General features: G+C 36.4%; 1 protein-coding gene across 3 annotated transcripts in view; it reads right to left on the bottom strand.

The window, feature by feature from the left end:
* LOC128859723 (potassium voltage-gated channel protein Shab) overlaps positions 1-23379 on the bottom strand; it is a 160799-nt gene that overhangs the window by 77662 nt on the left and 59758 nt on the right. Inside the window, exon 5 of one of the 3 annotated variants that reach the window (XM_054096764.1) lies at positions 12420-12905. The exons of the other annotated variants lie outside the window; for them this stretch is intronic. Within the exon in view, the coding sequence (XP_053952739.1) occupies positions 12745-12905 (161 nt within the window). The 3' untranslated portion in view covers positions 12420-12744. Of the gene's footprint in view, positions 1-12419; positions 12906-23379 lie in introns of those variants that run through there. 3 annotated transcript variants of the gene reach the window in all.

The following is a 23379-nucleotide window of genomic DNA, read 5'->3' as shown; positions in this document are numbered from 1 at the left end:
CTTGTTAAACATACATTTGTTTTTTTTTTCTCACAATTTGTATAAGCTAAATGAATTTAAGGCTTCCTTGATTCGCATTTTTTACTATAAAAGTGTGCTAAACTCTAACAAAATACATGCATGCATACCTATTTAGTTAAATAAAATAATTAAGAATAATTGGTGCATAGTCATATGAGTTCATATAAATTCCTATGGTTCCGCAGAGGAATAAAGGGATTGCAATGCGTTTTAACTAAAAGTGCTTTTTATCTTAGTAATGGTCGAGTTAGAGTAGACTTTTGCTGAAAAAAGTCGGCTCTTAACTTAAAATTTCCAAAAGCAGGTACTAGAACAGTTAGCGAACTGTTAAAATTAAATAACATTTCCATCTAAATTGTGTGTAATTTTTGCATGAATCTTTCATGTCTGCTCAAACTGCTGCGTTTGAAAACTATGTTACATTGCTTAGATGCACAGAAATGTGTAAGAAAGGGTTCAACTCATTCAAATTAGATGATAACGATTTTTATTCTCGTTGCATGAAAATCAGTACGAGAATATTTCAAAATTACTGATATTTTTTCCTTTGCCATTTATCCGCTTTTAACATTCAGACTGTTAATATAAGGACAAGCCTACTGATTTATGTATGTTTGTATGTAGCTGAATAAGTGACGGGTTATAAACATAGATACATATCGAGGGCTTATATTCAATATGACCACGAAAATTAGTTATTTATGGTAACAATTCTTGACTCATCTGTGACTTATGACATTCAATTAAGAAAAAAAATGTTTAGCTCACTTTTTCCCCTAAAATTTTTGACTTATCTGCGGCAAAACTATTTTTGTTTGTGAATGCGAAATGTCTCATTTACACAATTTTTGTAATTGTTTTTCAAAATCACAATGGCTGAACTTAATGAAGAGATAAACGCTTTGAAATGAATCGCAATAGATTACTCAGCATCAGCGGAGAAAGATATCGGACAAATAATAAGTTATTTTACATTTTAATACAATTCTCTTAGCAAGTGAAACTTTACAGTTCATACCATGGAATTTTTTTTATATGGAAGAATATACACAACACCGCCGGCAAAAAAAAAAAAAAATTGTCAGAAATCTGCACGATTATTATAAAAAATTTAATGGATTGTAAAACTGCGCATTCAAAATTTTTCTAAAGATTCAAATTAAAAGATTTGAAATTATGATGCAAATTTGTTGATTTATTTAATATGCGCAAAGTAGAAGAATGAGCTATATTTTCATAAAAAAAAGAATTATTAACAGTAAATAAGAATTAATTAATATTAAAAGAATTATTAGTATTAAAACTTGTCATGGCTAATACTAAAACAGACATGGCCTAATCCAAAATTATCGAACTGTTTCTCAGAGTGAAATCCCTTAATTATCTACCAACCGGTTAAGTTAAACTGAAGGTGAATTCCGATGAAGATTACGCGGATATGCCAACTCGTAACAAGAGATATCCAGGGTTGATAAAGCCAAAACCCTTACATGCTGCTCTGCTGGCAATCAAGCAAAATAAAAGGGAACGAATTGAATGAATTGAAGTCTGTACTTCCATTAGGGCAACACCAACAATGAAAAATTTAAATCAATATGATAATTTTGAAAAGATTTAAGTTATTAAATCAGGAACCGCTATAATTAATTTAGCAACGGGCAAATTTTGGACAAACTTTGAAAAAAAAAATTGTAATTGAATGTACAAAGTAATTACTTTTCTAATTAAAAAAGATCTTCCTATGAACAACAACATGGTAAGGAATAATATCTATTCGAATAAAGAGACAGTGTAAGAAGAATAATAGATTGAATTGCGAAACGATTTACCTACACTTTATTAAAAACAGAGCCATAAGCCCTGACTGCTATTGCTCCTCTTTTCTTAATTGTACAATATAATAACAATTGTATTATTGTACTATTTATTTTTTTTTAATCACACTCAGCATCAATTGCCCACCACTTCTTAGTAAAAAAGCGAGAACTTTCACTTAAAATTTTTTAGAATGATTGCTAATTTAAACACAAAATTCTGTTGAGTAATTATTGGCCTATAACAAAGAAGTCGACAAAATATATACGTACATGCATAACCACATAAATATATACTATATCCTTCTATTCGCATTTACATCTTTGCCAACCCAGTGGATCTACTAATGTACAAAGTCGTTAACGAAACGGACAAGACAATACTAAACTTGAAGTCGACTTTTGCTGTTCAAATTTTTGTTAACTAAAATTGCTTTAGCATCTTTCTTGTTGGGCTATGACTATGCTCCAATGATTCTTGCATAAGTTATCAACTGTAAAACGAATTAGCATTAAAAATTCAAAAACTCGCAAATAAATAAACCCCAACTACTCGCTTCGAAATTTTGTTAATTTGTATCGGAAAAGTGTAAACGTCCTCAATGTCTACAAAGAATTTTTTCTTTGATATCAAATATACTATTTTGCGGTAATTAATTAAAAAGAAATATCTTATTCTGTTAACTTCTTCTTAATTGGCGCGATAACCGCTTACGCGATTTTGGCCGAGATTAACAAAGCGCGCCAGTCGTTTCTTTCTCGTGCTAACCGGCGCCAATTGGACACACCAAGTGAAGCCAAGTCCTTCTCCACCTGATCTTTCCAACGCAGAGGAGGCCTTCCTCTTCCTCTGCTACCACCAGCTGGTACCGCATCGAATACTTTCAAAGCCGGAGCGTTTGTATCCATTCGGACGACATGACCCAGCCAATCCGAAGCCGCTGGATCTTTATTCGCTGCGCTATGCCTATGTCGTCGTAAAGCTCATACAGCTCATCGTTCCATCGTCTGCGACATTCGCCGTTGCCAACGTGCAAAGGTCCAAAAATCTTACGCAGAATCTTTCTCTCGAACACTCCAAGCGTCGCTTCATCGGATGCTGTCATCGTCCAAGCTTCTGCGCCATACGTTAGGACGGGCATGATGAGAGTCTTGTAGAGTGTTAATTTTGTTCGTCGAGAGAGGACTTTACTGCTCAATTGCCTACTTAGTCCAAAGTAGCACTTGTTGGCAAGCGAGATTCTACGTTGGATTTCAAGGCTGACATTGTTATCGGTGTTAATGCTGGTTCCTAAATACACGAAGTCTTTTACGACCTCAAAATTATAACTGTCAACAGTGACGTGGGTGCCGATACGCGAGTGCGCCGACTGTTTGTTTGAAGACAGGAGGTACTTCGTTTTGTCCTCGTTCACCACCAAACCCATTCGCTTTGCCTCTTTATCCAGTTTGGAGAAGGCAGAACTAACAGCGCGGTTGTTAAGCCCGATGATGTCAATATCATCGGCATACGCCAGCAATTGTACGCTCTTATAAAAAATTGTGCCTGAGCGATTAAGTTCTGCGGCTCGTACGATGCTCTCCAACATCAGGTTAAAGAAGTCACACGACAGCGAGTCACCCTGTCTGAAACCTCGTTTGGTATCAAACGGCTCGGAGAGGTCCTTCCCAATTCTGACGGCGCTGCTGGTGTTGAGCAACGTCATCTTACATAGCCGTATTAGTTTTGCGGGGATACCAAATTCAGACATCGCGGCATACAGGTAACTCCTTTCCGTACTGTCGAATGCAGCTTTGAAGTCGACGAAAAGATGGTGTGTGTCGATTCTCCTTTCATGGGTCTTTTCCAAGATTTGGCGTATTGTGAATATTTGGTCGATGGTAGACTTTCCAGGTCTGAAGCCACACTGATAAGGTCCAATCAGTTGGTTGACGGTGGGCTTCAGCCTTTCACACAATACGCTCGCTAGAACCGTATAGGCGATATTTAGAAGACTAATCCCGCGGTAATTGGCACAAATTGCAGGATCGCCCTTCTTATGGATTGGGCAGAACACACTTAAATTCCAATCGGCAGGCATGCTTTCATCCGACCATATTCTGCATAGGAGCTGATGCATGCACTTTACCAGCTCCTCGCCGCCATGTTTGAATAGCTCAGCCGGCAGTCCGTCGGCGCCCGCGGCTTTGTTGTTCTTTAGCCGTGATATTGCTATTCTCACCTCGTCATGGTCGGGTAACGGAACGACAATTCCGTCGTCAACGATTGGGGTATCGGGATCTTCACATTCTCTATGACATGCGCAGCTGTCACCGTTTAACAGGTTCGAGAAGTGTTCCCTCCATAATTTAAGATTGCTCTGTACGTCAGTCACCAGATCGCCGTCTTTGTTCTTACAGGACAACGCCCCGGTCTTAAAACCTTCTGTAAGCCGCCGAACTTTCTGGTAAAATTTTCGGGCGTTGTTCCTATTGGCCAGCATCTCAAGCTCCTCGCACTCACGTATTTCGGCCTCTCGTTTCTTCTGTCGGATAATACGTCTCTCTTCCTTTTTTAGCTCTCTGTAGCGATCCCACATGGCTCGCGTTGCGCCCGATCGCAGTGTGGCTCTATAGGCGGCATCTTTTCTTTCGGCGGCAGCATGACATTCCTCGTCGTACCAGTTGTTTTTTCGGGCTCGCCGGAATCCGATTTCTTCTTCGGCGGCGGTACGTAGGGAACGAGAAATGTTGCTCCATTGCTCATGCATGCCGGTGTGTTGGGCAGTGCTCTCCGAGAGCAGGAGTGAGAGTCGAGTGGCGAATCTTCTGGCTGTCTGTTGTGATTGCAGCTTTTCGGTGTCGAACATTCTTTGCGTAGGTAGATGTACGTTTTTTGCTGCACAGAGGCGTGTGCGCAGTTTGGCTGCAACAAGGTAATGATCCGAGTCGATGTTGGGTCCTCGGATCGTACGTACATCTAATACACTAGAAGCGTGTCTTCCATCTATCACAACATGATCGATCTGGTTTCGCGTTTTTCGATCTGGAGACAGCCAGGTAGCTTGGTGAATCTTCTTATGCTGGAATCTGGTGCTGCAGACTACCATGTTTCGGGCCCCGGCGAAGTCGATCAGCCTCTGTCCGTTACCGGATGTTTCGTTGTGCAGGCTGAATTTTCCGACTGTGGGACCAAAAATTCCCTCCTTGCCCACCCTGGCGTTGAAGTCGCCAAGCACGATTTTTATGTCGTGGCGGGGGCAGCGCTCATAGGAACGTTCCAAGCGCTCATAGAAAGAATCCTTGGTCGCATCGTCCTTCTCTTCCGTCGGGGCGTGGGCGCAAATTAGCGAGATGTTAAAAAATCTTGCTTTGATGCGGATTGTTGCGAGACGCTCGTCCACCGGAGTGAACGACAGTACTTGGCGACGAAGTCTCTCTCCCACAACAAATCCGACACCGAATTTGCGCTCCTTTACGTGGCAGCTGTAGTAGACGTCGCAAGGTCCTATGTTTTTCTTACCTTGCCCCGTCCATCGCATCTCTTGGATGGCAGTGATGTCAGCCTTTACTCTCACGAGGACATCAACCAGCCGGGCAGAGGCACCTTCCCCATTAAGGGACCGGACATTCCAGGTGCATGCCCTCAAATCGTATTCCTTATTTCGTTTGCAGGGGTCGTCATCAGTGTTGGAAGTTCTCATCCGAGGCTTTGTTGCTGTTTTCATTGGGGGGGCTTTTTAAGTGGCGGGTCCCAAACCCAGCGCACAACCAGCTATGCTGGGATGCTTCGCCTTCTCACTTTAGCTCACTCCCGAACGGGTGTTCGGAAGCTAACCAGAGGATACGTGGGCTAATCCCGGACGTTGTCAGCTGCTTGAACCATATGTAGAAGAATCGTCCTGGCCACTCCCAAGTGAATGGCGATCAGTAACTTTCCCCACTTGCGTGGACTTCTACACATGGAACCACCCTATTCTGTTAACTACTACATATTAATATACGAGTACAGCGAGAGTGCTTCTCTCTTTTCGAATGCAATATAACAAAGTCAGTCCCTTTATGAGCATTGCATATGTGTTAGTTGCAGGTAAGTCGGTACGTGAAAGCTGGCGCCCCTCTGGGAAATTTGAAAGTATTATTAATTTGTATTTATTGTTTATTTAAGTCAGCAACTACTTAGTTTTATTATTGTTGTAGAATAGGTGTGGCGAACCTTCCGAAGTGCATGGGTTTAAAATGTTCTATAAATAATACTTCTCGTAATCAGGTGGTGTTTCCAACTGGAGCCAGTTAGAAACAACTGGCGCGCTCTGTTAAACTCGGCAAAAATCGCTAAAGCGGTTATCGCGCCAATCAAGAAGGAGAAAAACAGCTCTAGAAATGTTCTCGTGCCGCCCAGCTGTGATATATAACATATTAATGAAAAAATGTTAAAGGTATGAATAAAATTATTAAAAATTAAATCTGCTCTGTCCAGTTCACAATACGTAAATAAATAAACTGCTGCAATCTGTGTCAGCTATCGGACCTAACCGCAATGAACAGATTGTGCAAGAAAAATGGCCTGGAAGACCAAATGTACTAAGCTGGGAATTGACGAACAAACAACCCACAATGTAAAGGTGTTTCATACCGTTGTATCGCCAAAGCATGAGCGATACTAATAAAATATAATTTTTTTGAAAGAAATATTTGGGAAAGTTTAGTGAACTTTTAGGCATGAGCGTAGAAGAATTCTGCAGACACGGTAAATAAATAGAAGGTCTTTCAAAAGTGGCGCCTAGATGTTATTTCTTGGTGGAAATAATTGTTCGAATGAGTCGACAATTTAATGGTTGGGGAATGAATTCTAAGAAACTGGTTCTGCCGAGGGTAGAAAAAGGACTGACATACCAAACACTGGACGTTCTGTTGAGAATATTGCGGTTGTGGCGCAAAGTGTAGCTGAACAACCTTCAACATTGATATCGTGACGTTCTCAACAATGAGGCATTCATGAATCGACTGTTTGGCGGATTTTGTCTGCAGACGTGCAATGTCCAACATTTAAGTGATGCCATTTTGCACATATAATCGGAAAGAAGTGTATTTTGAATAAAAATAGTGAAAACTCAAAGAATTTGAAATACCCCTCATTATGATTGTGCAAAAAGTATAAAGATTTTTCGAAAAATCTTGGCCAAGTGAGCTAAGTACAAAAATTAATGTGACCGATCTTATTCAAAACTATGCCAAAGTATTATAATTGTTACTAGTTATAAATATGGTTGTTAGAGCGATTTCTTGCGAAGTGCGTGAAACACATCATTTGCTCGATCTTTTTAAGTTTGAAGCTTTGAAAACCACAAGTAATTTAAAAATATTTATTGTAATACTTATTCTTGGTATTTCAAAAGCTAACAAAAAGGATAATATTATCCTTAGTCTTTTGAGGCATTGCACTCAAAGGATTGTACTACCAAGGCTGATATTTTCATCTTACAACAAATGTATTTAATCAGCACAAGGAGAGCGTCCACATTTTAATTACAAATTAACTCACAGTCGAATGATTACACACCTGTCAAGCAAGCAGTGCAGAATAGTCCATGATTCGCATCGCTGACCAACCGCTTCTCCTCCGGCTCCCACAACCTCTGAAGCTCAACCAGTCGGGGCATCAACTTCGTAAAATGAATAAGGAATTAACGAGGATCGTTAAGAAGGCATGCCGGCAAGAGGTGGTCAGACGATACCAGTGGTCAAAGAGTTTCTGTGACAAAAGTTGGCTCTTGTGAGTGCCGCACCTGCGTATCACTGCTGGTTTCGGACCAATAACTCTCTCCACCAATGGGAATCCAAACCAGCTCTATTTTTTGTAGTAGCGGTCACTTTGGGAGCTTGCCGCAAAGAAGTGAGTAATACTGAGTAAATCCTGAGTGCACTCAATACGTAAGAACCACATAATAAGCTAAGTGAAAACACGGCCTCAACTTGTCTGATTCTATTTTATAACAAAGTAGATAATTTTGGATAATAGAGAGCTTTGAGGAATAACCGAGAGTATGAAGAGCGCCAAAGGACATGCTTTCGAAAATGAAGATATGCCCTCATTGGAATCTTTAATGCGTTCTACAAAAATGTCGAGCGTCGTAGCGCAGAAACGCACCGTTGGGAAAGAATTGATAATGCTAGAAAGAAAAACCTTCTTCATTCCTATGTTTTCGTGGGCTTGAAATTGACGTGGGTGCAATATTTAAAATGTTTCAAACTACTGAATTGTTTGCGATTTTTAACCAAATTGATTGCGTATTTGCGTCTTCTTATTTGCTAATAATGTAATTGGCAATGCAACTCTTTAATGTTAAGTTTTAGCAAACGTGTTGGCTTGAAGTACACTATTTTGATTTTCTCATAGTTCTCAAAGCTGTAACTGCACAATTGAAACAATGCTATTTGACTCTATTTACTCCGATAATCCATCAAAGTGGATTCAGTTAGTTTTTCGGTTGAAAATGCGTGAGCAAAATTTTTACGGAAATATATGAAACCTACACAAATAATTTTATTGTTCATAAATGTGAAAGATTTACACGTTTCTTTAAGAAAGATTTGTACGTTTCTTTAAGTAGTCAACCATTTGTATTGATTGCTCAGGTTCGGTATCGATCCTACTTTCAGATTAGGTGTTGCTGTCTACAAAATCGGGGAAATTGCACTGTAAAATGTGCTTCAATTTTTTCGTAGTGGTCCAACATGTCACCAAGTGAAGCAACTACTACCAGGATGGTACTCGCACCATATTTAACTATTTCTTAAATCTAGACGCCTTTACATGGACTGCCCAGAGTGGCGCCAGCAATCTTGTTCACCGCTGGATTGAATGCCAGCGTTCGCATTTCTAGTCGTCCCCCGTATATAATATTGGTGTTTCTCTGACTGTGTGCTGATCGTGTCTTAATTTTTTTTACCGTTAATACGAATATATCTAGGCATTCGATTTTGTTTGTACACCTAGTAAATAAGCATGTCGAAAGTATGTAACATTTCAAGTGCTGATTTAGTTGATTTCAAATTTTAGTTGGTTTTATATTTTAATAGAGCATACATCGGAACTCGGAATGCAAAACTTTCAACATTAGCGAAAACCAAATGAAATTTCACTGAAACATAAAATTAAAATACATACTTATATGTTTATATTTAATGTAATTGCAGATTTCAAAGGCAAATGTACGGAGTAAAAATTGGAAATTTATTAGTTAGCTAAGTAAGATTTGAGCGTAGTTAAAAACATTGTCCCTAAACGCGAGTTAATAATGTGTGTGTATGCATGAGCATATGTGTGTGTATAATGCCCGTATGTGTGGGAATGTGTTCTCTTATGTACAGTGAGTGTTAATGAAAATCGTACAACTATTTTTTTTCTTTGCAATTTTTTTCTTGATTAGTACTTTATAAAAATATGGTTTATAATCCAAGAAAAAATAAAACTTAAAGTTCTTAAGTTTTTAACATCTTAAGAAAAAATTAAATAAAATAATTGTATTAAAAAAAAACAAAAGAAAGACCAATACAGTTCCTAGAATTTTTTTCGCGCATGGACTTCTGTTGTACATTCAATTTTTGTATTAGGCGGTGAGAGCTTGAGGTGACTAGTGTTCACGATAGAGGGAATACATAATCCGATAATCGGCTTGCAGCGAGTTTGAAAGAATCTACTGATTTGCTGATGTAACAGGGAATGTGACAGCGCTTCGTTTACAACAGTGATCGGCAGAAACTGAGATTGTGTTCGTCATGTACAGTAAAATCATGCCCATGTTGCTTCATTGCCATATGAACAACGACTGATTGGAAGGATGGTTACATCCAACTAACCTCACTACAAATTGTATTTTCGTTTCATTCGCCTCTCTCTGTGACAAATCCACTATGACTGTTATAGTCAAAGTTACGCTCACAACTTTGTTTCGAATGGCCAAAGCTTGTAACACATCATCGGTGACTACCTTTGATCATTTATAAGTTATGAGGATTTTCGATGACAACTTTCCATATTTTCTAAATAGAAACAACAATTACATAACGTGAACATACGCGTGTAAAGTCTTCAAAACTTTCACTACGTTGTGCCAAAACCGGATTTTCTGAAAACAGCGCAAATATTGAAAAAAAAAAGAATTATGTAGCTGCACAACTTACTATTTAACTCACCGTGAATGTAGTGTGGATATTTATCAATCGAGACTAGAAAGCTTTGCTTTTGTTCATGTATTAGTGTGTGTGTGTGGATGCATACGAGCAAATGTGTTTGTTGCAATGAGCACGAAATACACGGCAACACTAATATTATACAGCTTAATATATATGTATGTGTGTGTAGCCCTGGGACTTTTTCATAAACGAATTAATCACAATAGAGATTTTGATATTTGTGACATATATTCATACGATGTAATGAATTCATATATTTGCAGGCTTGTCTTTCACTACATACATTGGATTGGCAAGTCCGGCGCGAAGGGATGAAGAATATTTTACTTTTTAATTTACATATGCACGTATTTACATACATATGTCTACAAGATATGATACGAAATGACTGATTATGTGACTTTGTGAATCTTTTTGCTACTTCGCAACTTTATTACCTTACGTTTTCTTAAAAGATTATTTGTTCAGTGAAAATCTCCTACAGAAATATCTAAACATGACCCTGAAATTGTGGAAGCTCTACTGCTGGTTATGCTAAATTCACTGAAAACGGAATACAGGCACCCGTGATAATTGCTTTGGGAATATTCGAAACCGTGATATAGCGCTATGCTTTCATAACCGGGCTTATACGCTTGAAATTTATGAAATTTGTTAATTTAGAAATATTCTAGTAATAAAGCTCTTTCACACGACAATCGGTTCTGGGTAACCGGAACGACCAGGATTTATATCCGGCCAAAGACTGTCACCTCAGCCGCGTTCCCCGTGTATGTATGGGGAATGCTTATGCTGCTATAGCAACAACAACAACAACAATTAATTAAAATTAAGCAGTTTGTAATTGAAATACATAATAATTATTGTTAAATCATACATTTGAAATATTATTACGCTTATTCGCTTCAATGGAAATTTCAATTTCCTTTGTCACCCTCTTGAGAGCGGCTACATTTCTCACCCTATTTGATGCCGTTGGTATGTTACTGTGGGATTTCTCTTCCTATTTCTCTTCTATTAAGCTGAAGTCTTGAATTCTAAATTTAATAGTTTTTATTAAGAAAATAAAAGTGAAATTAAAGGTTTCCGTCACATTCTGCGCTTCGAATCATCTGTCCGTTGGGGGTACTGTTCTGTTTCTCTTCATTGTACTAAAGTTCGTCAAATATGCAGGATTACATTTCAGTTAAAGTTTAAGTTTAAAAATTTCTTTCCCTCCTGGTATTCCGTTATCCACCTGTTTTTGCTATGCAAACTATCAGACCCCAGTCCTCCCTCTCTGTCCTTATAAATATAGTATAACTTTTTGTGAGTATGAATTTGTGTTTCGGAATATGAATGAAAAATGTTTTTCACTTTTTGTGAGTATGAATTTGTGTTTCGGAATATGAATGAGAAATGTTTTTTACGCATGCAATAATACACATCATCCATGTGCGCTAACCTTGTCAACATGTGCCGCCTTAACTATTTAGTAATTTCCTACAACTTAGATTACGTATAACTATCATCCGCATTTTCATAAAAAATACATACATAAGTCTCTATAATTGTATGTAAAATTTATAATATTACATATATTACTATAAAACAAGTAGTTCATACTTGCAGCCTAATTTTTTTGTGTATAAAATGTTTTCAAGCCTTGGAATACGATAATCATTTATTTCAATACACTTGATTTCATTTTTTATTTTTATTTTTATTATATTTGTTTGGTGTTCGGTAAATGGAATGACATTTATGTGTTAATTACATACTTCGCGTTTATTTGTATGTAAGTATATACATATATAATTAACTATTACTAAATTCACTATGAACAGAAATAACCGCTTGCAAAAAATTCAAGTTGTTGCATTTTGCTTTTGCAATTCTTCGATTTGAGTGGAAAGCATTTTCATGGAAGAATAATTGTTATAATGGAAGCGTACGCAGGTACATACATATAGTAGGAGTACACATAACGCATATGTGCACATTTGTATGCATAAAAAGCGCGCTTATGCATTTTTCTACGAACGACTATGCTCACGACGATTATATATGTAAGTGGTAACGATTTTTTGCTTGAGAGTTTAGTGCCATCTCAGCATTTTAATTCAATATTTCATTAACTTCTAGTACATACTATTACTTTTTTCGCCTTTTTTACACACTTTTGTAGTGTTGTAGCGATCAAGCACTTGCTATACATTCACAGGTAAAATGCTTGGCGAAACTTAAGTGCTCAAGTTGATACTGGCAAATACGTAAGTAAGGTAAGTAGGTAAGTAAGTTGGTATTACTTTATACGTAAGTGTGTACAGAAATTAGCATTTAACTCAACAGGTTTGAAACTCTTTAATACATTTCTAGTTTTATTACCGTTTGTATGTGTGCGTGTTTGATGTAGCATTACATGGAAGTTCTAGTTGCGTATAAGAATATGTGTATATGTGGGTGTAATGTTTTCACTGTATGAGATTGTGTGAGTGTAGATGTTGTCATGTTCATAGATATTTATTACTACAAACACTTGTCTTTGCGCGCTTTTTCAAAACACTTCAATTCTACTTGTAGTTTGTTTTACTATTTGTTCGTTGCTTTGTATGTAAGTATGCAGTATTGGTATGCAGATGACTGCTAGCAGTAGACGTAACGATAGCTGTTTGTGTTGTTGTTGTATCAGCAGCATTACGGTTGATGAGAGTAGCCATTTACGTTTGGGCTGAGTTACTACGAGTGAAAATTATCTACTGTCCTCATTGTCGCTGGAACTGTTCTGATTTTGTGCCTCACGTTCCTCCAATAGGCTGCGGTTTAGTTCTTGTATGCGTGCTGAGAGCGCACGCCGGCGTGGCGTACTGAACGTTGGTGGTGGTGGTTGTTCGATTAAAGTATTCTTCTCTCCTGTTTCAATAAGCGGGAGGTGCAATTAAGCGGTTTCCGGTAAATTGTGACCATCAGCAGGTGGCAAATGGTGTCAGAAGAAGTGCGACGAAAATTAAGTGTAATTTTAGGCGCCAACAGTGTAAATGGCGAATGATTGCATGACCACCGGCCGTTTTTATGGTTTTTGTTTTTATATTTTTTGCAGGAAAATTTAAATTGGTTTACAATTTTTTTGTTTGTTTTTTGATTAGTAGTTATAATATAACAGTTTTTCGTGTGTGGTCGATGAGGCGTCATTGTTAAATATATTTACAGCATGTTTTCGACGAGAATTGATATATATTTGTGTTTTTGTTTTTTTGTGAGTTAAGTATACGGGAGTGAAAGTGTTTGTAATGATGATGCCAGTAGTGGGAATATTTTGTTGTTGGCCATAGCAGTGTGTTGATTTTGTGCGAAATGATGATTATGGTAATTTTTTGTTGCAGTAGCAATGTAAGTGATATTCAGTATGAGCATAATGATGATGTTGGTTGGAAGCGAAGTTCGCAATTATGAACGTTTTGCGCAGAGAAAGAGGGAAAGAAAAAGAAAGAAGATTTTACAGTTTTTTCTTTAGTGAAATGATAGCTTTTCTTTACAAATACACTTAATAAATTTGCTTGTGTAAATGCATGTACTATCTAACTACTTATACAAATATACTATATTTTTTTATTGTATTTTTTCCAACAAAAAGCCGTATTCGGCAATAGAACAGCGCTAGTAGAGGAGCGGTCGAAGCGGGGTGACGGTGTGGCGGTGTGTTGTGTTGATATTCAGCGATTTATTTGTAGCACTATTTTTATTATTATTACTGCACAAAAGTAATATTGCCTTAGAAATGTTTTTTAAAAAATTCTATAAGTTGGAAATTATTAAGACAATAGGACTTACAAATACTGGGTCTACTATATCGAAAACTATTAAATGCTATTCAAAAATGCATGAAACGTGACTACAAATTTTAACTTTTTCTGAAATTTCATATTTGTAATATTCATGCAATTAATAATTCTATTGAAAATGAGGAAAAATTAACTATCACAAAATTTTGATTACTTTTTATTTTACGCAAGTCATGACAAATATCAGAAAACGCTATTTAGTTCATACCAATTTCTTATTCTAGCTCATAATCTACTTGGGTTCATCTAAAGTACCAGATTTCACTCAACAAATTCAGCACTTGAAAATCGCATACTCTTTTCTCACTTTTAATGCGGGTTCACGTATGAAACGGTCAAAGGGTTTATGTATGTATAGTATTGGCGTATAGAAAAATAAAAAAAAAAAACCGAATTAATTAAGTTGCTACTAAATTTCGGCTATTTTTCAATTTTATTGAAGTGAATGCCAACTAGAAGTCGAGGCCGAAAAAGGAAGTCTAAGGGGAACAAGAAAAATGTACTTCTTATGTAATTGTTGGGACGCATAATTAATTTTGACGCATGTATGTAAATAAATAGAACTATGAGCTGCCTGCAAAAGCAAACAAAACGTATATGCAGACACACAACGCAATGAAACAAATGTTTGTAAATAAACTCATAATAAACTTGAAGCGAAAAATCGCCAATTCTGATTTACAGAAAAATTAACTAATTATTCTAGTAATACTTATAATAGTAAAATCATAGTAAGTTTATGTATTTCAATTCTCTATATCTCCTTCATAAAATCTAGGATAAATTTATTAATATTGGCACATTGTGCATATACATACATATCTACATGTACACTATACCATAAAATATAGACCTACATATGTATATGAACCATCTCTTTTGTGTTATTTACAGCAGCTATTGGCCTTTGGCGTCCTACATAAAGCTGATGCTATGTGGGTCCATCTTGAATTCCGTGTACTTAAAAAAATATAAAGCTTTTTGCATTCAAATATTTACAGAATTTCGTGTCATTGCTTTAGGAAGTTCTAGTCCACATAGCTTTCTCTCTGCTCTTTTGTCCGAAAAAAGTACTTAAATCAAACGAAGGTGCTGGAAAACAGTAGCTACAATATTTCGATACCAATTTGCGCTTCATCTTAATACAGTGGTACATATTCGTTTAAGAGCACTTCACTTATTTCAGAACTTCCGAAACGCGATTTAGAGTCCTCTATTACTTTACAGAAACTAAGCGAAATACCTAAAGGAAAATAAAGACTTGGGAAACAAAAGTATTCAACTGACTTTTATTACAACTAAAAGCAAATACTCAAATCGCAAAATTGGACAACTAATTAAGCTAGCTGAGTCTGTCACCTGCCTTAAAAAAGTTATGTTGTAAACAAACATTGTGAAAAAGACGATAAAATACAAGGTAAACAAAAACAAGCCAATGTTACTAAAACACAAAAGAAAAAATAATAATAATCTGCCAGTATTGAAAGATCATGTATCATGTGTGTATTTTGCGAACGATCCTTTTGATTAAATGGAAGCAGTGGATTTCTCGATTCCTGTTGCAACTAAATACTCGATATTTTTTACCCAAAGTAAGTAGTTTTTATTTAATTTAATTATTTCTCAGGAAAGCGCAGAAAAGATGGAGCTCCATTTCTTCATGGGATATTTCGAAAACGCTTTGCTCCCAATACAATATACCAAGAACTCAGAAAGTCCTTTGGACTCCTCACCATTCGATTTCCAAACTCGAAGCTGTGTTTACCGGTCACTGCACGATCGGGACACATGCTGTAAATGCCCGGGTTTGGCAATTAGACGAGTAAGGTCACTGGGTGCTCTTTTCTTCGACAGCCTGGGGCGGTGCGTCCACATAAATCCTATCAATCTTCCCCATTATGGGGTTAGGGGTAGTCAGAATTAAAAACAAAATGCTTTTTTTTGCATTTTTTTTAAGTATAATATCTTAAAAATATTGTGTGAAAATTTGAAGTGAATCTGACAAATACTTTTCGAGTTATTCAACAATTAACAAATGGCGCTCGGGCGCTCCGGAGCGGAGTAGCTAGCAGCAGCTGCAAGCAACCGACTTCTCGGGAAAGCTTTAATCAACTAGTATGGAAAATATGCCCAAAAACGGTAAATACTAGTTATAATATCGTACAAATTGCGGCATACATAGTTACTTGTATATTCAATGAAGGTGTAATGTCATTATTGGTTATAATGAATACACTGCGACTTAATTGTGGGTCTAATTCTCATCGGTATGCTGAAAAAATGGATGCTGCACGTGGAAAGTGGCAGATAAGCACACTAACGATAACACTCGAGAAGGTATAATGCTACGAAGGCAACAGAAAATCGATATTTTGGAAGGTGCTATGATGGCTGAAGAACTATTATATGGCCCAGAAATAGATCCCACAGTGTAAGTAATTAGATATTTCGTAAAACTCTACATAAATCGATAGCAAAACTTTAAATGCATTTTTCGCAAAACTATGTTTTTTGAACTGGTCATCACTGTAACTTAAAAGCCGCTTTGTAGATTTGAATAAAATTTATACTGCTTTTGAAAAACATAAAAAAAACTCGTGCCTGATTAAAGGATTTTTTTTTAATTGCTTCGATCCGGTACAAGATTATCTATTAATAAAACTAATTTCTCTTGACCGATTGATTTTAGATGAATGTCCAAGGACTTGTGATGATCACCGTAAGGGACTTCTGTATAGAAGAAACGGGCTCCACACAAACACCGATAACTTTTACAATTATTAATTTTTTTTAAATGTTGCTAAAGTCAAGTCGAAACATGATGTACTAACGCTATATTTTTACTTTTGTAAAATATAGCAACTGACTAGCAAAAAAATTATTTTAAATCATAATGTTTTCGGGCCTGTGACTACCTATAACTCCTTATATCATCAGTTCTGGCAGGCTGTACATATTTGCCTGTTGGAAGTCTCAAAATGGTATCGAATCGGCGCATTAGTGCTGCTTGAGGAGTAACTTCAACTATTTCACCTACCTACCCTAATAGTGCCCCGGACACGAAAAAGTGTTTTTCTAATAACGGTCGATATTTATTCAGTACTCAATAACACTAGTTTACACCAAAAATGGTCCTCGACCAAAAGGCGTTTTTTAAACTAATTTGAGGTCGCTGAAACCAAAATAAATTTTGTTCGATGTGTGTGGTTACCTCTAACTTCGGTGCTGGCTCTAAAAGAAAGGTGCCCTGCGCCCTTGTATGTTGTCAATGTAGTAAACTTATCAGTAAGATTTCAAAATTTCAACTAAACTTTTGTCTAAAATTCTCGAACTATTCTATAACAAGATCCAATTAACTCAGCAATTGAGGCCAGATGACAATTTACTCGTTTCAATTGGCAAAAAAATAATACTTCTGCCGATGTATATAATTGCCAGCGTGTGATAGCTGACCAGCTGCTAGAAATATCATTTCGGTCAATTCTTTGCATCACAGGGCAGCCAACAAGATGATCAAAATTTGTAACTGATTCACCTAAAGTCTCGAAAGTCCTTAGGTTTAAAAATGGAACCGAAATCTTCGCTGTAGATTTGCTTTACAGATGTTTTGTTTATATTAGAAATACATTTATAAATTAGCTAAAGAAATGGGACTTTTTTTGAAAGAAAATTATTTAAATTAATTATTAAATTCAGTATAAAAAATATATGGACCGATATTTTTTAATCGCACCATTTAATATCCCTCCACAAATGTAAAAAATATTATGACCAATGTTTTGTTGAAAAAATATGAACTGAAAACACAGAAACAGAAATTGGAAAAAAATTTTAATAATTAAAAAGACAAAAATATTTATTTCATTTTTTACGTTTGGTATACGTTTTTGGACATTCATGAGGGGGAGTTAAAAGATCAGATTAAATACTATATGTAGATCTGTAAATATTTTACACCAATTTTAGGGAAATGTGCATTTTCAATGGTAGTTTTTGAAGCTGGTAAATAATAAAAAAGAAGTAAAACTAGATAAAACAGTTGGTGTCTCATTTTTTTGGCCGTAGAAAAAATTTACGTGATAACATTAAAAAATATTTTTTTGGGCCATCCTAATGTTCTTACTTACTATATCTACATATTACCATGATTGTTTGAGATATATTGTTTATTTATTGTTTTGTAAGTCCCGTGAAAGTGCCTAAAGGCGAAGTAATGAAGCGGCGGACGGCAGGCATAGCAATTTGATCGGCAGTTGTCAAAATAACAATCAGCTGTTTGTCAATTGGAATTAATTTTAAAGTATTAGAGAGTGAATGAAAATAAGTAATTGAATAATTTTTGTAGTATAAATTATGTAGAGTTGAATAAGAAATATGCACGGTTAGCTGAACTTTATAAAAATAATTGAGATGTACAAATTACTTTACTTTCAATCAAAGCAACTTCTTCCGTAGCGCTTTTTGATAGTTGCTTCGTAATTTTTGCTTTCTCGTTTTGTTTCGGCATTTTTAGTTCTCACTTTAAATTGTACTTGTCTACGAGGGTTGCTTTTAAAAACGTCACCTTTGCAAAACTACGTGAGACGAGTTGTAATTCGATATTTTTTATTTGTTCTTTTTCCAGTGAGTTGAAAAACTCATCCCGGCCAAAAGAAGGATTTAACTTGAGAAATTTTTCATGCGATGATTTGTTCGATTTTTAATGTGGATTTCACGGCAGGAGTGCATTAATCAGCTTATTATGACTGTTGGCGTTGAAGCACCACACTCAGCTACTGTGGAAAGCTGGCACAAATAATTCCAATATGTCCGACGATCTTTGCAGTATCAATTTTGTAAAGACCGTCCAAAAACGGTTATGGTGACCGAAGCAATCGGTGTTGTGCTGCAATTGATAACGCAATATTGTCATGCATTAGGAGTATCGCAAGATAGAGGCAGTTTTGGGCATTAGTGAGACCAGCACACGTTCAATATTTTAGAAACATGAATTTGACGATTGCTCGAAAAGAACTCGTGTCGATTGTTTTAAAGAAATGTTGCAGAAAATAAGCCACGGAGGGTCAAAGTACGTTTTGACATCATAAAAGGAGATGGACTTTCTATTTATGCATATGAGTCGGGAACAAAACAGTAAGTGAGTGCCCCAAGACGAGCTTAATCTAGCAAAAGTCGCGGAAGAAGCACCTCAAAAATTTGCTCACTAGAGAAACTTGAGTGGCCGCCGTAGCCGAATGGGTTGGTGCGTGACTACCATTCGGAATTCACAGAGAGAACGTAGGTTCGAATCTCGGTGAAACACCAAAATTATGAAAAACATTTTTCTAATAGCGGTCGCCCCCCGGCAGGCAATGGCAAACCTCCGAGTGTATTTCTGCCATAAAAAGGTCCTCATAAAAAATATCTGCCGTTCGGAGTCGGCTTGAAACTGTAGGTCCCTCCATTTATAGAACAACATATCGAGACGCACACCACAAATAGGAGGAGGAGCTCGGCCAAACCCCCAATACGCGCCAATTATATATATACTCATATATATATATATATATAGAGAGAGAGAGAAACTTGAAACAGTGAATTATGAGTTGTGAAATTGAATTTAGAATAGGTCGAGCTAAGTAGCACCAAGAGATTTGGTGGCTTCTAAAACACTCAGTCTAAAAAAGCCCATTGTATTTACAGCTGCAGAAAAAGGGTAGATAGTCAAGGAGGAAATTGTCAGAGAAAGAGATAGGAAAGAATAGAGACAGAGACAAAGGTAATTAGTCCTGTTTGAATTTTCCAGATTCTTTGGCAAATCTGTAAATATCCTCCAGTTTAAGAGAACGAATATTACTTATTCCAACGACAACGGAACCCGTGAGTGGTACACAATTATTTGTTTGCCAGAAGTTTTCGGAGAATTAAGGAAAACCAACCGCCGAAAATGAATCATCCTTTGCATTCAAGACAATGCGTGCTCTCACGTATCGGCGAACACAAACGAGTTTTTGAGCAATCAAAAGAGAGAATTAATGGACCATCCGCCTCATAGCACCAATTTGGACTTACTGATTTTTCTTTGTTCTCGAATATCAAAAATAAAATGCCTGAAAAGAGTGAAGAAATCGAAGGCCTTACACAGCTCAATTTGGAGATATCTACTTTTGAGTGAAAAAAGTACTTTGCAAATTGGTTCAAGCAAATATACGAGTATAAATCAGCTGGTGGAAAATAGTATTCCCACACTAACAGAAACAACACAAGGACGTTCACAGTAAAATACACTTGCCGAAGTGCCAACCGCCAGAGTAACGAAGTTGGTGTGAGTACCCCAATAAATTAGTCGGGGCTATAGAGTAACTCATTAGGTACCTAACTAACCAAGTGATTAGTTGATGTCTGCTAGTTTTTCCCTGGGCTGTCCTAAACCAATACTGATTCCAATCAATGATGTGTTTATCTTTCAAAGTATTTAATTCATTACCCCTTCCGAATATGCACTAAAAATCAACGATACGAATACATATATACATAAGTAGTAGATTTTAACAAAAATTTTGATATTTATTTTACATTTTTACTTACACATACTTACATATATTTACTAGTAATAAAAGTAAATTAACTGCTAGTAAAAGTGAAATTAATTATAAAAGTGGAATCTGTTTGGTGTATAGAATTCGTAAATGCTGCAAAATGGCTATTATTTTAAGAAATCGGTTTGTATGTATGTACATTAGTTTTAAATCTTACATCTACTTTGGCATAGGTATAAGTATATGAAATTATTTGCAACGCGGTGTGTAAGCAAAAAGTGTTTTTTCTTGCTGTACAAAGCTCGACATAAGAAGTTTGAAAGAATTACTCTAATTATGTAGTCACCTGCGATTATAGCGCTTAATGGTTGCTTTCCTATATTTGGCGCTTTTTGATTTTTACCTTTCGGATGTACGACATTTGTTTGCTTGCCTACAAGATACATAAATATGTACACAGTAAGTATGTTCATAAGTTTTGCTTACTTAAACTACTGGTGCATATAGACACATATGCAAGTAAGTATATACATATGTACATATGTACCGTACGTGTAAACGCTTAAGTACGCTTTAGGGCGTACTTAATTGCCCTGAGTGATGTCATTTGCACTTTAACTAAGTTCGCTTTGCAAGGAATAAAAAGGAAGAGAAGCGTTTTGCACTTGAAACTTAGGTAATCGACTGCAACGCTGCTTGAAGCCATTTTACTATTTTTTGTTTTTGTGCTTAGCTACAAATGCTTTTTCCTGGCGTTTTTTACCAGTTGTGTTGTTTTTTGTTTTGCTTTTTGCTACTTTTTATGCTTATGTGTTTGTATATGCAAATGTTTGTTTGCATGTGTGTGTATGTATTTGTGAATTTCCTATAGCAAGTGATTTGGCACTGTTTTATTGCTTGTTTGTTCTTTGTTGTTGCTTTCTTGATTGGTGTTGGTGTTTACCTAATGGTTATACGCTTAACGTTGGCTTACGGTCACATTATACCAACTTAATGCCATGTTAATGCGATGAATAAAGTACAAAGGCATTTGCTTAATTAAAGTGATTGGTAGGCAGGCATTCGGGTAGGCACATTTTGATTGTATTTTTTTCCGCCAATGTGTCATAACTAATGTACAGCGTTGTATAGTGTGAATGGTCAATGGTGTCGCTGAGTTAAGTGTTGTCATTTACTACAGGCGTATAAATATATTGGTTCAGTGTTTTTCCCAAACTTTTTCTATTACTAGAAGTGGACTAAATTTATTGACAAAGAAGCGTTCTAGTGTATTAAATGCCACATGGTGCATTTGTCGGTTCTGGTTAGTTTCAGAAAAAGATAATCTTTATAGAATTATATTACATATTTGCTATTGGACTTGCCCCATCTTATCCTCTACTTATCGCCACTATTGAGAGCAGATGGCTCACATTGCTTGTGAAATCGCATGAAGTGTTTGTCAGAGATTCGGCCACTGATTTTTAAAAAGTATTGGAAAATAGTTTTTTTTGTTTGTTATACCTATGAAACCGGAATTCAGCTAAAGATGGCCCCAGGCTACATATGCATTATTTTTGAATAGCGTCAAATGAATGATTTTTTTGGACTACTGCCAACGATTTGCAGTTAACAACATCGCAAGTTTATCACAGCAGCACAGTCTTTTCTTTGCTCATTTTGTCGAATTTGGTGTTTTCAAATTAAAATATGAGAACTACATTAATTTCGACATATTTGTATTCTAGTATGAGTTCCTAAAACCAGATAAAACCGTTACAGGTCCACACGTCCACACTAACGGCCAAACTGAGACGTGCTTAGCAGCGAAAACGCAAAAAGAATCAAAATAGACAACATTCCTATCACAAAAATGGGTAGGCAAAAGGAAAGTAAAACAAAGACGGGAATGGTAAAGAAGTTTAGCTGGGAAATGGTGTGCCATGTGGTGTCCCATTATACACCAAACTTAGTCTCATATGTTTTTGCCCTATTTTCATCAATCGGTCCCATACTTGCGATGCAGCACTTCGTTTCTTACAAAGGCGTGGAAATATTATCTCCTTTAGCTAGCTGGTGTAGATAAAAGGGCACACACAATTTTGACTACCCCTTAGGAGACGGGTTGCCATTGCCAAGTGTGTGTGTGCGTGACTACCAATTGGGTGGTTCTGAGCTCGAAGCTCTCTGAGTAAATCAATTATTAATTTATAGAAAACATTTCGAAGGCTATCACACATTATAGTTTGTTAAAAATACTAAATGTTTGACAGAATCTTTGACTAACTCGCAGAATACGAGTAATCAAACGATTACTTATTAATATATCCACTTTTGCGGCTATTACGCACACGAAAATATTATATTTAAATATTTAAAAAAATTTAAATGTCTCAAAAAATCCGGTTTCATAGTTATACGCTTCATAATACTCTATTAGCAACGTGGACTTCAAGAGCAGCCTCAGACAGGGTGGTCTGATGAAAGAATGAAGCTAATAATTCATTTAGGAGCAGGAAAAATTTCTATGCCATCTATGAAATTCTGAATACCTCAATGGCATTGTAAAAATAGTGATGAAACAGACATAAATAACTTAAAGGAAGTAAAAATTTATTTTTGTATTCTTTACTATCATCGTAAAAAGCAACCTCGAAAGAAAATATTAGAATTATAGCTGATTCTCGAAGATGATTCTATTTTCTAGTCTCGCCATCGGGTTTCCCTAAAACAAAACAAAAACTAATTATTGAGGTATATTTGATGTTGTCGAAAATAGAAGCACTTTATGCTTCAATGGCTCCCTCCTTATGTTACTGCTGAAGCTCTCGCCATAATAAAGGTTATTAAACATGCATCGTATAAAAAAGGGCAGTCTGTGATATATTCATATAGATTGCCACCCGTGTCCGTGATCGATTCGTTAAACACGCAAAGAAAATTAAAGTTATCTGGGTTCGCTCACACAAAATAAATCCAAGGCAATAAAGACTCGGACTCAGCAGCTCAAAATATGTACCTAACTCTGTCCATAACTTCCCACTTATC

Source organism: Anastrepha ludens, chromosome 4 (assembly GCF_028408465.1).
Source record: "Anastrepha ludens isolate Willacy chromosome 4, idAnaLude1.1, whole genome shotgun sequence".
NCBI classification, from domain to species: domain Eukaryota; kingdom Metazoa; phylum Arthropoda; class Insecta; order Diptera; family Tephritidae; genus Anastrepha; species Anastrepha ludens.
Note: the sequence above shows the minus strand (reverse complement) of the source record. Positions and strands in the feature narration are given on the sequence as shown.